Below are 13,701 nucleotides of genomic sequence, written 5' to 3' on the forward strand. Positions count from 1 at the left end.
CCAAAAATATATTGTACTCAGCTGTTTCAGTGAATATCCTAATTATAATTACTTCATTTTTAAATGATGAACAAAAAATACAAAATACAACCTGGAAAATCATAGCAGTTTCTGTGATTTGGTGTAGTTGTTTGTTTTAGTGTGGAAGTGGCTGAGAATTGAGAGGTTTGTAGATTGACCAATTTCAGAACATAATGAGAAATCATCTTCGATTAAAAAACAAGCTTTGGAGTAAGAAAACTATTGAAACTGCATTGACACGAACTTTGCAATGTTATTTTGCCCAAAAATGGTTCTCTACTTGAGTCAGTTGATTGAACCTTATATCAAAAGCAGTTGAGCACAACAATCACCACACGCAATCAAATTTCGTAAGTTCGACGTAAAAGGCATTTCTTTCATTTTTTTCGTAATCATCGATTCTGGCGATATGTAATAACATTTAGTAGCCTTCAGCAATCAGTTATTACACACTTATCCATAAAAAAACGCAATATTATCTCAAAATACTGTATTACTAGCAGTAATTGCTATATAAATAATAGCTCAAAATTCAAAACTAGGAACCAAAATGGCGGAAATTGATCAGGTGATCAATATTGCCCAACCAACGTAAGCTAAACGGATAACAATAGATGTTCCAACTCTTACAAATAGAGGGCTCTGGTAGCTATACACTTCGTAAATATTGCTCACATCCGCATTTGAGTAAATAACGATATCAAAAAAGAGTAGGAGAGCGGTTTCTGTGAACTTGAATAAAGCAGATTAATGTAACAGCTGAAACGTGCGTGTGACATTGCGTGGGCAAGATATATTTAAAATTGCATAGACAAGGATATTGGTCTTTAGCGTAGCTATACACTTCGTTAATATTGCTCACATCCGCATTTGTGGTAGCTTTCGAATGAAAGGAGGAAGGTATTACACGCTTTCTCATAACATTGTTATTGAAACATTGTGAAAGCTGGAATACAATATGACCTTAATGACCATGAGATTCGATCTGTTAGCAGTACTAGTGGGAAGTATCTTTGCTTGTTTGATACAAGGTTAGTAGAACGTCTTGTTCGTCTCTTCTGATTATACATGTATTTAAATAAGACATTTAACGTAAACGACAACTTTTAAACAGACATTTACATCGATAAGTTTTGCTCACCCAATTTCAAAACATAATGAGAAATCATCTTCGATTAAAAAACAAGCTTTGGAGTAAGAAAACTATTGAAACTGCATTAGCACGAACTTTGCAATGTTATTTTGCCCAAAAATGGTTCACTACTTGAGTCAGTTGATTGAACCTTATATCAAAAGCAGTTGAGCACAACAATCACCATACGCAATCAAATTTCGTAAGTTCGACGTAAAGGCATTTCTTTCATTTTATTCGTAATCATCGATTTTGGCGATATGTAATGTCATTTAGTAGCCTTCAACAATCAGTTATTACACACTTATCCAAAAAAAACGCAATATTATCTCAAAATACTGTATTACTAGCAGTAATTGCTATATAAATACTAGCTCAAAATTCAAAACTAGGAACCAAAATGGCGGAAATTGATCAGGTGATCAATATTGCCCAATCAACGTAAGCTAAACGTATAACAATAGATGTTCCAACTCTTACAAATAGAGGGCTATGGTAGCTATACACTTCGTAAATATTGCTCACATCCGCATTTGAGTAAATAACGATATCAATAAAGAGTAGGAGAGCGGTTTCTGTGTACTTGAATAAAGCAGATTAATGTAACAGCTGAAACGTGCGTGTGACATTGCGTGGGCAAGATACATTAAAATTGCATAGACAAGGATATTGGTCTTTAGCGTAGCTACACACTTCGTTAAAATTGCTCACATCCGCATTTGTGGTAGCTTTCGAATGAAAGGAGGAAGGTATTACACGCTTTCTCATAACATTGTTATTGAAACATTGTGAAAGCTGGAATACAATATGACCTTAATGACCATGAGATTCGATCTGTAGCAGTACTAGTGGGAAGTATCTTTGCTTGTTTGATACAAGGTTAGTAGAACGTCTTGTTCGTCTCTTCTGATTATACATGTTTTAAATAAGATATTTAACGTAAATGACAACTTTTAAACAGACATTTACATCGATAAGTTTTGCTCACCATATTGTATTTTGATATGTTATGTTCAGTGGCGTAGCTAGCGAAAAACATTTGGTCGGGCTGACGAGGCGCCACCATGGTTGGCACCGAGCGAGAAAATTTTCCGAATTTAGACTCCCTTGAACGTCGGAAACGGCTATCTTAGAAAGCAAATGCGTGATATTTATGCAGGAAATAGAACCATTTTGGTTAATTTAAATTGCCGAAGGATCTTATAGTAAAGCAGAGAAATAGTTCAAAAATAGTTGCAGATATGTGATTTATTTTCTCAACACCACATACATAAATAGATACCTATGTACATCTTGTAAAGAAACTTTGACAAAAGAACAGAAAAAGGCTCAGATTTGTCATCAACAACTATTAAAAGTTGTGATGCCGTTCATTGTCGTGCTGAAATGACAATCATCATTGCTTGCATTAAAAAGTTCCCGGAAAAATTCTTACATGCCATGGACGAAAGACATCATCAGCTTGCTATCAGCCATATATGAATACCTATTTGTATAAGAAAGCAAGTCTTCGTGGTTTTTCAATGAACTTCTTTACTACCTCATCATGCAATGTGTTGGCGTCTTCTTTCTCTAACAGTATGTCTTTGTGAATGGAAATCCTGCAAAGAGAACTAAAACGTCCTTGGCTCATAGTATTTCTATGATAATTTTTTACCCTCTTCAAACAAGAAAATGACCTCTCAACTGAAGCACTTGTAATTGACAAAACCCCATTTATCTTTAACAGTGTTACAACTTCTGGAATACTAGATTGAAGATGGAACTGAAAAATATATTTCAATAGTTCATCGCATGAATCATGGTGAAAGTCGTTATCTCTGTAAATAAAACAAAGTTGGCTTACTAGCATTGGTATTTCAAACATATCACCATAAACCTCCTTTAGAAGATTTATCTTTTCTGAGGGCACTTCACCTTTCCACATCTTAAACACCCTAGGGTTAACAAGGTCTAAAAATCTAAAATGCTCCATATCCTGAAATCGCTCAGTCAGCATAGTCACAATTGTTTCAAGAATTTCAAAATACATTTGTTTGTAATTATGCCATTGGTCATACCTGGTTACTGGTGGTCCCACTTTCTCAACAGCCAGGTCGTACACCTGACAATATTCTGTATCATTTCTCAGAGAAGCAACAAAGGCCTTGAATCTCTCAAACCTACTCATTCCATAATGAAAGTCAGCGTCCTTGTCTTGCAAGATAGAATAAAGTATGGATGACTGCTCAAGAATTCTCTGGAAAACATGTACCAAGAAACAAAACAAGAAGCCATTAAGGTAGCCAAGTAAACCAGTAGTCTTACTTAACGTTTCATCATCCCAACCTATTGGATAATCAGTAAGATTTTCAAATATGTCAATCAGTTTCTCATAGTTAGAATGCAAGACATTGATGACATGAGCCCTATAATACCATCTTGTGTCACCAGGACTAGGAAACTCAAGCCTATGGGATGATAGTAAAGCTTTTCTTTTGGAGGAATTGCTAGTAAAGGTGCAGAAAGCACTAATATTAACAAAGAAAATCTTAACAGGTGAAATGGAGGATGCAGCTTGACATAATACTAGATTTAGTCTATGGGCAGCACAGTGAACAAATTGAGCATAAGGATAATCCTGCTGAACTTGAGCTTGAACACCATTGAGATGACCAGACATAACAGATGCACCATCATAAGTCTGTCCAATAAATTTCTCTTTCCATTATTATATTGACAACTTTAACCACTGATGATATAGCAGTTGCAGTCCTATCACAACTAACATCAACAAACCCAAGCTGTCTTTCAATGACACTTTCCCTTTGTCCATTCGAACAATTATACTCAATTGTTCTTTGGTAGAAATATCAGTTGCCTCATCAACCTGTGTACTTAAGAAAGTGCAGCAATCTATTTCCTTTAAGATCTCATCCTCTATTATCTTATCAAGACAATCAATTAAATCATTCTGAATATCAAGAGACTCCAGTAAACCGCCCTCCCCAGCAAGGTGGGTTTCAGCAAGCCTACCATGTAATTGCCTTTCAAAACAGAATCCATCTTGGCAAAACTTTCAAGTAGCTCTCTATAATATCCTCTATTCATGCTGCTACTAGATTCATCATGCCCCTAAATGCAAGCTCTTGCCTAGACAAGTATAAAACAGCTTCTGTTATGGTTTTCAACATTTCCCTGTTTTGCCTTACCTCCTCGTTATGACGCTGAATCTCTTCACGTCTAGCTTGTGACATGAGACAGTCGACACGAGGCTGAAAACCTTAGGTCTTCCAGGTCTTGTAAGCACCCATGTGCGATTTTGCCTTCTCATGCTTCTTACAATCGGATAGGAAATTCTTCATGTTTTTGAATCTCGTCTGCGTCCATGAAGATGACGATCCAGGGCAAAATAAAAAGACAAGGCCAACAGAACAATGCATTCTTTTCTGAGCTACCACAAAGCCAATCTTTCTTCGAGTACCAACTTTCCTGAAAGCTTCTATTGCCTGTAGTCGCTTGTAAATTTGGAATTGGCCGCTGCTTTACGAGTATATTTTGTTCGCCTGATTGTCGAACAGAAATGGTTTCTTTTGTAGTTCACCTATTATATCGATTTCATTAGCCGAAGCCATTGTAATGTAAGTTATCACGATTTCCGAACGTATACTTCGAAAGCTCAAAATCCAAGTCACGCTTTTTGAAAATGAGACCGACTAGATGCAGAGCCCTCTATTAGTAAGAGTTGGGACATCTATTGTTATCCGTTTAGCTTACGTTGATTGGGCAATATTGATCACCTGATCAATTTCCGCCATTTTGGTTCCTAGTTTTGAAATTTCAGGTAGTGTTTATATAGCAATTGTTGCTAGTAATACAGTATTTTGAGATAATATTGCGTTTTTTTATGGATAAGTTTGTAATAACTGATTGTTGACGGCTACTAAATGTCATTACATATCGCAAGAATCGAGGATTACGAAAAAAATGAAAGAAATGCCTTTACGTCGAACTTACGAAATTTGATTGCGTATGGTGATTGTTGTGCTGAACTGCTTTTGATAAAAGGTTCAATTAACTGAATCAAGTAGAGAAACATTTTTGGGCCAAATAACATTGCAAAGTTCGTGCTGATGCAGTTTCAATAGTTTCCTTACTCCAAAGCTTGTTTTTTAATCGAAGATGATTTCTTATTATGTTCTGAAATTGGTCAATCTACAAACCTCTCAATTCTCAGCCACTTCCACACTAAAACAACTACACCAAATCACAGAAACTCTTATGATTTTCCATGTTGTATTTTGTATTTTTAGTTCATAATTAAAAAATGAAGTAATTATAATTAGGATATTCACTTGAAACAGCTGAGTACAATATATTTTTGGTAATGAATTGTACAAATGTACCCTACTTCTGTAGCTCAAAGTAGAACATTACTTCTCTTCTAGACTTGTCGATGATATTTTAATTGTAGGTTTTGGTTTATAAGATGACAGAGGCATATCTCCATAATTTCAGCTATTTGGGCTTTTTAATGTATATTACAACTGTTGGTACCTTTCTCATATATATTAAAATATTGCTGGCTTTCTGATATATATTTAGGTGCTGCTAGCTTTTTGATATATATATTTCACTGGCAATACAAGGCATAGAATTTGAACAAACGGGGCTAAGCCCCCTCCAACACACCCCTGTTTGATCAATAAACACATACAGAAGTTTTGTCATTCCTCAACCAATAAATTTAACTCTTTGCTAAATTAAAGATTGGATCAGACTCATATGCTGTATAAAAGACTACAAACAGTAGCATTTATAGCAAACAGACTGTTCTTCAACAACAGAAATGTTTCATGTTATAGAAATAATATATTCATTTTAAAGAAATGCTTCACCAAATATTTCAGTAGAATCCTTAACAAACTTTATTAGAAATAAACTTTAATAATTTATAAAGTGCTAAAGGCGAAATAACTTCATATAAAGGAATAAAACGTTTAAGGCCAAATGCATCTTGGTCAAATCATTGCATAATCATTCAATAACTAAAAAGTAAAAAAGTCTGTCATTTTCTGCTGAGCAAGAAAATTTTGTGATCTTTCAGAATAAAAATCTCATGCTTGGATTAAATTGGGGCATAAACCACTCACTGCCATTAAATTGTTATAAATCTTGAACACAAATCTTTCCTGACCAAAACTGCATGATTACTATGATTCAAAGTTTCGAACAAAGTCTTGTCCAACTATTTGATAACACTGACGCCAGGATAGCATTGCCGCTTGCCACCAAGCTTAAAGATCTTGAAAACTTGTTACAGAGTCGGAACATAAGCCGAGAAAACACGTTCACGTACGAAAAATACTTCTTACAATGGGTCACGATCAATTTGAAGCACGAACTAGTAAACCGCAAACGAAGCTCAAACCAATGAAATTAAATCAGGTCTGCCGCAAATCGTTAAAAAAACGCAAAGAGCTTGCTATTATTCCTAATATATTTGATACTACCATGGAATAAGCTTAAATTGCCTTCTTCTTTTGCATATAAACCCAATTTCCAATAGTATTATTATAGTTTCACTTTGCAAGTAGGAACCAAAATGGCGGCTCCGCGCTCGCCCCAGACCGTTTGTCCCAACTCTTACTAATAGAGGCTCTGACTAGATGTTGTTAAACGTTTGAGAGTGTTCACAGCTACTCTCAACCAATCAGATTAGAGATATTCCCACTACAGATTTTACTACTTGGTCGGGCTGAATTTTCAGAGCCCGACTAGATGTTGCGAAACAGCGCATTTGAGTTTGCTCGGTTGTTGTCAACCAATCAGACTGCAGATAATTCCACTATAGATTTTACTACTTGGTGGGGGCTGAATTTTCAGAGCCGACTAAACTGCGTAATGCCTGGCACTAGAAATGCACTAGTCATTGTTGCTAAGTAACGCTTAAAAATATGATAATTTTGCTAATAACGACGCAATTTGACAAATATTACACTAATAGACTGTGGATTATTCCAAAAAGAGTCGCAGAATTTAAAATTTCCGCAAATCCAATTTTAAAGAAAACAAATTTTTCATTTATGGGAAAATATTTGGTCGGGCTAGGCCCGACCAGCCAGACCGCTAGCTACGCCACTGTTCCCATAAAAGTTAACTGAGTTGTATGTTAGAAATTATTGTTGGATTGTTTTGCGCAATTATCAGCATGGTGGTCAATTTCAAATGATTTTGAAGTGTTAACAAACGTTTTTAAATAGATTGCTCATTTTCCACCACCCCCCTCCTTTCCTTCACCCGGCATTGTGAAAAAAGAGGAGTCTGGTGTTAAAACCATTTCTCAATTGTAAACGAACAGTAAGCACTCCGTTCTCTTCAAACTTTGCACTTCGCATTTTCATACATGCATGCTGCGTCCGTACGTCAAACTCGATATCGAATTACACCCAATATGAGAGAGTTGAATACTCTGTTCAGGGTGCACCACAACGAAGTACATGATATTTTCGGATAATTCGGTAGTAAGGTCTGGTTGATTGCTGAAATTTTACAAGTGTATTATGTTTACCTCAAAAAAGTAGACTTGCGGTCTCCGCACGACTCATGCATCGATATGTTTGGACTGGATGAATCATAATAAACAATGTATTTCTTGATAAATGCAAAAATCATGTTGTTTGTGCTTATAATCCGAACTGTCGGTTTTGCCGAATTTTTATTATAAGTAAACGTATGCTTTCATGGATATGAGTGATTAAAAGTCCCTCAAACAGAGGGAAGTTTAATAAAAGTCCGTTGGCGCTGTCTGAGGGACTTTTAGCTACTAAATCTCTCATGGCGTAAGGGAACATTTAATCACTAATATTCCTTTAAAACAGTGGTTACTTTGTATCCACATGGTTGCTGAGGGAATAGTCAATGCATTAGACTGTTCAGTTTGACAATAGTTTCATCAAATTTTGAGCTAACTTATTTGAATATTGCAACCAATTAAATTGATGGTGTTTAAAGCGCACACTGTTCATGAATAAAGAAATCCCCATCTAGCTATTTGATTTTGAATTCCGTTTTTTAATTGGTTCGGGGAACCTGTGAATGAATTTGCTTTGCAAATACATATTGTATTTCATTGTTGAAGTTATTGATGGTTTATCACTGACTTTCCCAAGTAAGTGACAAGAAAGTTTCTGACGCGATGGAAAGATGATTTCTGTTAACGCTCAAAGACATAAATTTGAGGCACTAAGGCTTGTAATAACGCAAGTTTGGTGATTTTGAGCAATAGGGCAAAAGATTTTCTCGTGTCTTAATCTGAAAAATTAACAATGTAACAACAGTCGAGCAAGAGGAATTTTGACTTGGTAAACTTGCCCTCGAAGTATTGTGGTTTTAAAGGACTTGCAGAAGACATCAATTTCTGAAATTTTCTACATGACAAAAATAAAATGTGAAAACATGCGTATTTTTTTATTATTGATGAGGGATATTTAGTCTAAACGTCCCTAATGAATATATTGATGAGGGCATTTTGAATTAGCTTTGCATTTGGAGCTTGGTAGCCATTGCGAACATAAATCATTATTCGTTTGGCAAATAATGCAAGAAACTTGACATACCGTGCTTGTATTTAGTCCAGTTCATGACTTATACTAATTATATATCTCTGGACGATGTGAGGAAGGCAGTAAAAGCTCTTGACGAAATGCGAATGACGGTTAGGTTGTCAATTTATCAAATATATATATAATTTCATAAGCATATAAATGGATTATACTTTTGAACTATGATCACCGATCTACCTTATTTTGGTGGTTGATTTTGTAATGTTAGTTATCCTACTGAACTTCCTCAACCACTGCTCATCTGAACCTTTTAGATTTTTTCGTAGTTTTAACGGATGATAATGAAATGAAAACGAAACCTCATTTTCAAAAGAAAGTTGCAGGCTATACTTTGTACCCTATATCACTTGATCTAATTGAATACTCCTACCAATCTTACTTAATCACAATATTTGACTGACTATTTCGTTCGTTTGATTTTCTAACGAGCATTTTATTTTTTATCATATTGATATTTACGAGGATTTTTCTAGGTGCGACTGGATTTTTCATAAAACATGTTGATACAGGAAAGTGTATTTATGACGTTGGAAAAATTATGTTAACATATCAACATGGAAGTCAACTTTCTAGAGAAAGAAGCCAGCGTTTTGTGGAAATTTCAGACAATTGTTTTGATCAAGCATCTCAGTTGAACTTTCGAGACACTGGCGCAATATTGAAAATAAATATACCAGGTTGCCTTCAAGCCGTGGACAGATGGGTAAATATTGAGGGTACTCTTCATTTGTTAGTTATTCACTCTGATAAGCAAAACATTATTGGCGATCTTTGTTCTGACAACAACGCTGTAACCCAAACCTCTTGGGGAGGATTAACACTTAAGTTTTGGAGAACAAACCAATTGCTATGTTTAGTACCTGCTACATCTAATGAATTTAAAAACAAGTATGGAGTTGATCCGTATTTGAAAACAACAGATTGTAATGAAGGAACAGAAAAACGATTTCATTTTGGTAAGTTTTTTTATTTAAATTGATATGTAGAAGCATATCATAGTTATGATATTGTGTTTCTGCTTTATGTGTTATTAATACAGAAAGTGAAGTCAGGTGTAATTCATAATTTAAAAATTTTCGTAAAAATAGCTACTGAATGGTCAAATTAATGACATATAGTTCTTAAATGAACTGCTAAAACCAGAACACAAAAGTGAAAGTGATCTCTAAGAATTATGTGTTTTAGCTGACATGTTAGGAATTTCTAAGAGAGGAGGAGTTTCATTTATTCAGGCCTCGTTTACATTATACCGGATTGTATCGTTGCAGGTTGAATATTCTTTGTATTAAAAGGCAGTGAAATTGTTCAACGTCAGAAACACAATCAAATAGACTAAATCTATCAGCTTAATAAGCTTTTACTCCAAACAGTTAACCCTTTAAAGCAAATGAAGATATCGTGATGAGCGAATCCGGTATAGTGTAAACGCAGCATCATTTGATCTGTATATTAAATTTATTTAGTTTAACTTAACTATTTAATTCATCTAATTTAATTTAATTAGTTTAATTATTCTAAATTTATCCATTTTATTAATTTAATATAATTTATCCTTGTTTTGTATTTCATCTACTAATTTAGAGATGACGTTAACTTTTTCTTACCATTATATACATCGTGTTATTTTATATTCTCATTTAGCAAAGCTTGACACGTGATGATTTCAGCTTTAAAAACACTCCTCCTTGAATTGTTTGATTTGTGTTCTGGTTTTAAACAGTTCTTTTAAGAACTATTACGTTAGTATTTTGACCATTCACTGTGAAATTTTTATAGCACGACCAAACGTGCAAGCTGGGTACCATAATAACATGCTAGGAATATTTTTAACTGTGATAGAAGCGGTGGATTTTTGTTTTTCACGTTAGCTCTAATTAGAGAGTCATCGTGTATTACAATTAGCCAATACATTACTACGTTCAACCGAGGACATTGTATTTGAAACATTGTTTCACTTGTCGTAGCTTGTATTTCAATGGATATTTGAAACAGCGTTTGAACAACAAGAGTAACTAATACATGGAAATATAAGCTCTAGGTCTAGTTATATTTGATCATGGAAAAGAACATACTTGTTTGAGGACTGTTGCTATGGTATGTATAGTTAGACATGGAAAATGGAGATGGAGAATAATATTTTTCAGCTTTTACGGATTTTACAGATAAACGCGTGCCGATAGTTTTTTTTTACTATAGGGTCAGTGGCATGTACTGGACAAAAGATAGCGAACGCTAGTTGTTCTAAAAATCAATATATGGTAATAAAAGTGGCTGAATATCGTGGATTGAGTAACGGAAGCTCTTGTGGCTCAAGTTATGATTACAGTTGTAGTGTTAATGTCACATGCGACCTTAAAAATTATTGTGATGGTGAAACAGAATGTACGATAACTGTTGATGATAATCATTTTCCTTCTAATATTTGTCCTGGTTTGGAGAAATATCTTTACTTTGAATATCAATGTAACGACACAAGTATGCCATACAGAAAAATTGGTCATCGTAAGTATTATAAAAGCAGATGAAATTTTGCTTTCTAATTTCCTTTCATCGTATGGCAAATATTTTTACACTATGTACATAATCAACTTTGAAAATTTTATTATTATGATTTTGTAGTACCTGATGGTCCTCCTTTGAATGTCACAATCTACGCAATCGGCAATACATCATTGTTTGTCACGTGGAAGCCACCTGATGTAACCAAAAGGAACGGAAAGATAGTCAGTTACACTGTTTGTATTAAACAATGTGGGGGTGACACATGTTCAAAAACCTATACTACTGAGGAACAACATTTGGAAATAAATCATTTAAAACCAGCGACAAAATATTGTGTACGCGTTTTAGCGTCTACGAAAGTGGGTCCTGGAATTTACAGCAAATTGAAGTGGACGTTCTCAAACGGACGTGAGTTATCAAAATAAAATAAGCACTTATAAGGTAATATATTATTTTTTCATCTTTAATTTTAGTTGCACCGGAACAGCCCAGAATTCAGACAGCGTATTCACTGACTTATTTGTTGCGAATCCCCTCAATGAAATATCAGTAAGTACTTTCAAAAAATCTTCTCCCGGCCATAAACAAGAACAGTTACAAGATCCTTTGAGCATTGACGTGGTGTGAACAATTTTCTGTTGTGACGTGTGGCGGAAGGGGGAAGTCTATTTCGACTCAGAATGCGTCCCCGAGATCTAAAACTTTATAAACGAGGTGTTGATTAAGGCCCAAGCCAAAATTTTTTTAATGAAGCAGCTCTAAATTACCATTTCTTTACGGGATGAAGTAGTAAAACTGCAGTATTTCAAAAGCGTTTTTCCAACCTAAAATCAAACTTTAACACCCCATATTCACTTCTGCACCCCATATAAATAGAAGGGTCATTTATAGCCTATGCTGAAAATGCTTTAGAGTTTCAACGTACTTCACTTCAAAAATCACATCATGCGTAGAAACAAGACATTTTCTCGCATGTCAAAAAAAGTGTTCTGTTCTGGTGAATATATGAATTGAGATCTTATTAGAAATTGCTGTTGCTATTCATCACCATCTCATCTTGTAGTAATGTCGATCATTTGGTTTATACTCTTTTACTGTCCCGTGCGTATATATTTTTTTCTATAGCTTTAAGTGCAAAAACTCAGACTCTTTGAAGGCTTTCCTCAAGAACTCTAGGAGTGGTGCTGTATTGCTGGCTTACGTAACCCAGCCTTGTGAAATAGGTTCCGAAAAGCCTGCCACACATTCTTTGCCGGCATATTACGTCTGTTACTGGATTTGAAGATACAGCTATATGCAATAAGAGTTGCGATATACGTCAAACATTTAGGAAACCAATCAGATGTAATTTCTCACCAGGTGGTAGTTTTTTTAACTACCTCAGATCTTTCATAAAGTTAAATCATCAAATATGAACATCTGCTTTTACCTATCACGGTGTGAATAGCCACACATTGAGCAATTTGCTAAACCCTGTTGTTTGTAAATATCTGAGGCTATTGACTGCATTTGTAATAGCATTTTTATTTTATTAAGCTCAGAGTGTTCGCAAACTTGTTCAATCCTATTTTTCAAGTTTCAATTATGGGTTCAGTAACTCATAAAGACAATATTATGTCAAATTGTTGTAGTATGTGATGTTTTACAAAGTTGTGTTTTGTTTCTTTTTCTTACATGATTTTTATCAGACAAAACGTAAAATTAGTTTGTCAACAGCGAAGATACTTGGATACAGAGCATACAAGAATCATTTGAAAGTTTGTCGTCGTTAACTTGTTATAGACTAAATTGTTGCCAAACAAGTTAATGCAAATGCGATTTCAAGCAGAGAATTGGATGTACATTGTTGTGAAAAGAATTCCCTCTGGAAAAACTGTCAAATCAAATTACTACTAAAATACAGCTTTACTGCTAAAGTCAAAGTCATACTTCAAAATTTAATACACGATATATTTAAATGTTACTTCACTCTTGGCATTTACGTCAAAAATTATACTTCTCTGCGAAAGAAGCCCAACATTTTATTTCAGTTTTTTCACTTTAAATGAAAATAAGTCTGTGCATTGCACTTATAAAAATTCCTCATACTTCTCATAGTTTGGCATTCATATTTATACTCTAGTTTGACGTACATAATGGTGACTTGCCAAGCGTTCGCTTTTTAACGAAACATAGCTCCCATTTAATGTTTGTAATTATTACAAAACTTAAAGGTATCATCTGCAGTTTTGGCAAAGATTCGTACAACCAATTGTAATTTTGCGTTTTAAGATAAGCAATATATTATTTGCACATTCTTTTTTTCATTTACAGATATTTTTATGTGGTAGCAATGGAGCATGACAAAAAAGAAAGTCGGTTGCCTTCAGAATTCAAAATGATGACTTAGTGAGTTACTCTGAGGCCATATCATCCGCACAACCAAAGCCTTATATTGCTGCA

At 34.6% G+C, this 13,701-nt stretch overlaps 2 protein-coding genes and 1 long non-coding RNA gene across 5 annotated transcripts; 2 read left to right on the forward strand and 1 right to left on the reverse strand.

Annotated features, from left to right (window-relative positions):
• The first annotated feature begins 637 nt into the window (after positions 1-637).
• On the forward strand, positions 638-13,694 carry LOC124450446. Its single transcript, XM_047001136.1, has 6 exons — positions 638-1,052; positions 9,231-9,713; positions 10,954-11,259; positions 11,377-11,667; positions 11,733-11,808; positions 13,573-13,694. The coding sequence occupies exons 1-6, from the start codon at positions 980-982 to the stop codon at positions 13,646-13,648; spliced, it is 1,305 nt and encodes a 434-aa protein (XP_046857092.1). The 5' UTR covers positions 638-979; the 3' UTR covers positions 13,649-13,694.
• Positions 1,459-2,382, forward strand: LOC124450502. Its single transcript, XR_006950018.1, has 2 exons — positions 1,459-2,032; positions 2,171-2,382. It is a non-coding gene; the product is annotated as an uncharacterized LOC124450502 (long non-coding RNA).
• LOC124450449 lies at positions 2,400-3,852 on the reverse strand. 3 transcript variants are annotated; one of them, XM_047001140.1, is made up of 3 exons: positions 3,214-3,852; positions 3,000-3,090; positions 2,400-2,918 (listed from the first exon to the last, which is right to left on the reverse strand). In XM_047001140.1, exons 1-3 carry the CDS (start codon positions 3,813-3,815, stop codon positions 2,640-2,642), a joined length of 972 nt encoding a protein of 323 aa, XP_046857096.1. In that variant the 5' UTR covers positions 3,816-3,852; the 3' UTR covers positions 2,400-2,639. The 3 variants fall into 3 exon arrangements, with proteins under 3 accessions (XP_046857096.1, XP_046857097.1, XP_046857095.1); XM_047001141.1 differs by lacking the exon at positions 3,000-3,090 and having other exon boundaries at positions 2,400-2,754; XM_047001139.1 differs by having other exon boundaries at positions 2,400-3,090.
• Positions 13,695-13,701: the final 7 nt, after the last annotated feature.

This window comes from Xenia sp. Carnegie-2017, unplaced genomic scaffold, assembly GCF_021976095.1.
Source record: "Xenia sp. Carnegie-2017 unplaced genomic scaffold, XeniaSp_v1 HiC_scaffold_24, whole genome shotgun sequence".
NCBI classification, from domain to species: Eukaryota; Metazoa; Cnidaria; class Anthozoa; order Malacalcyonacea; family Xeniidae; genus Xenia; species Xenia sp. Carnegie-2017.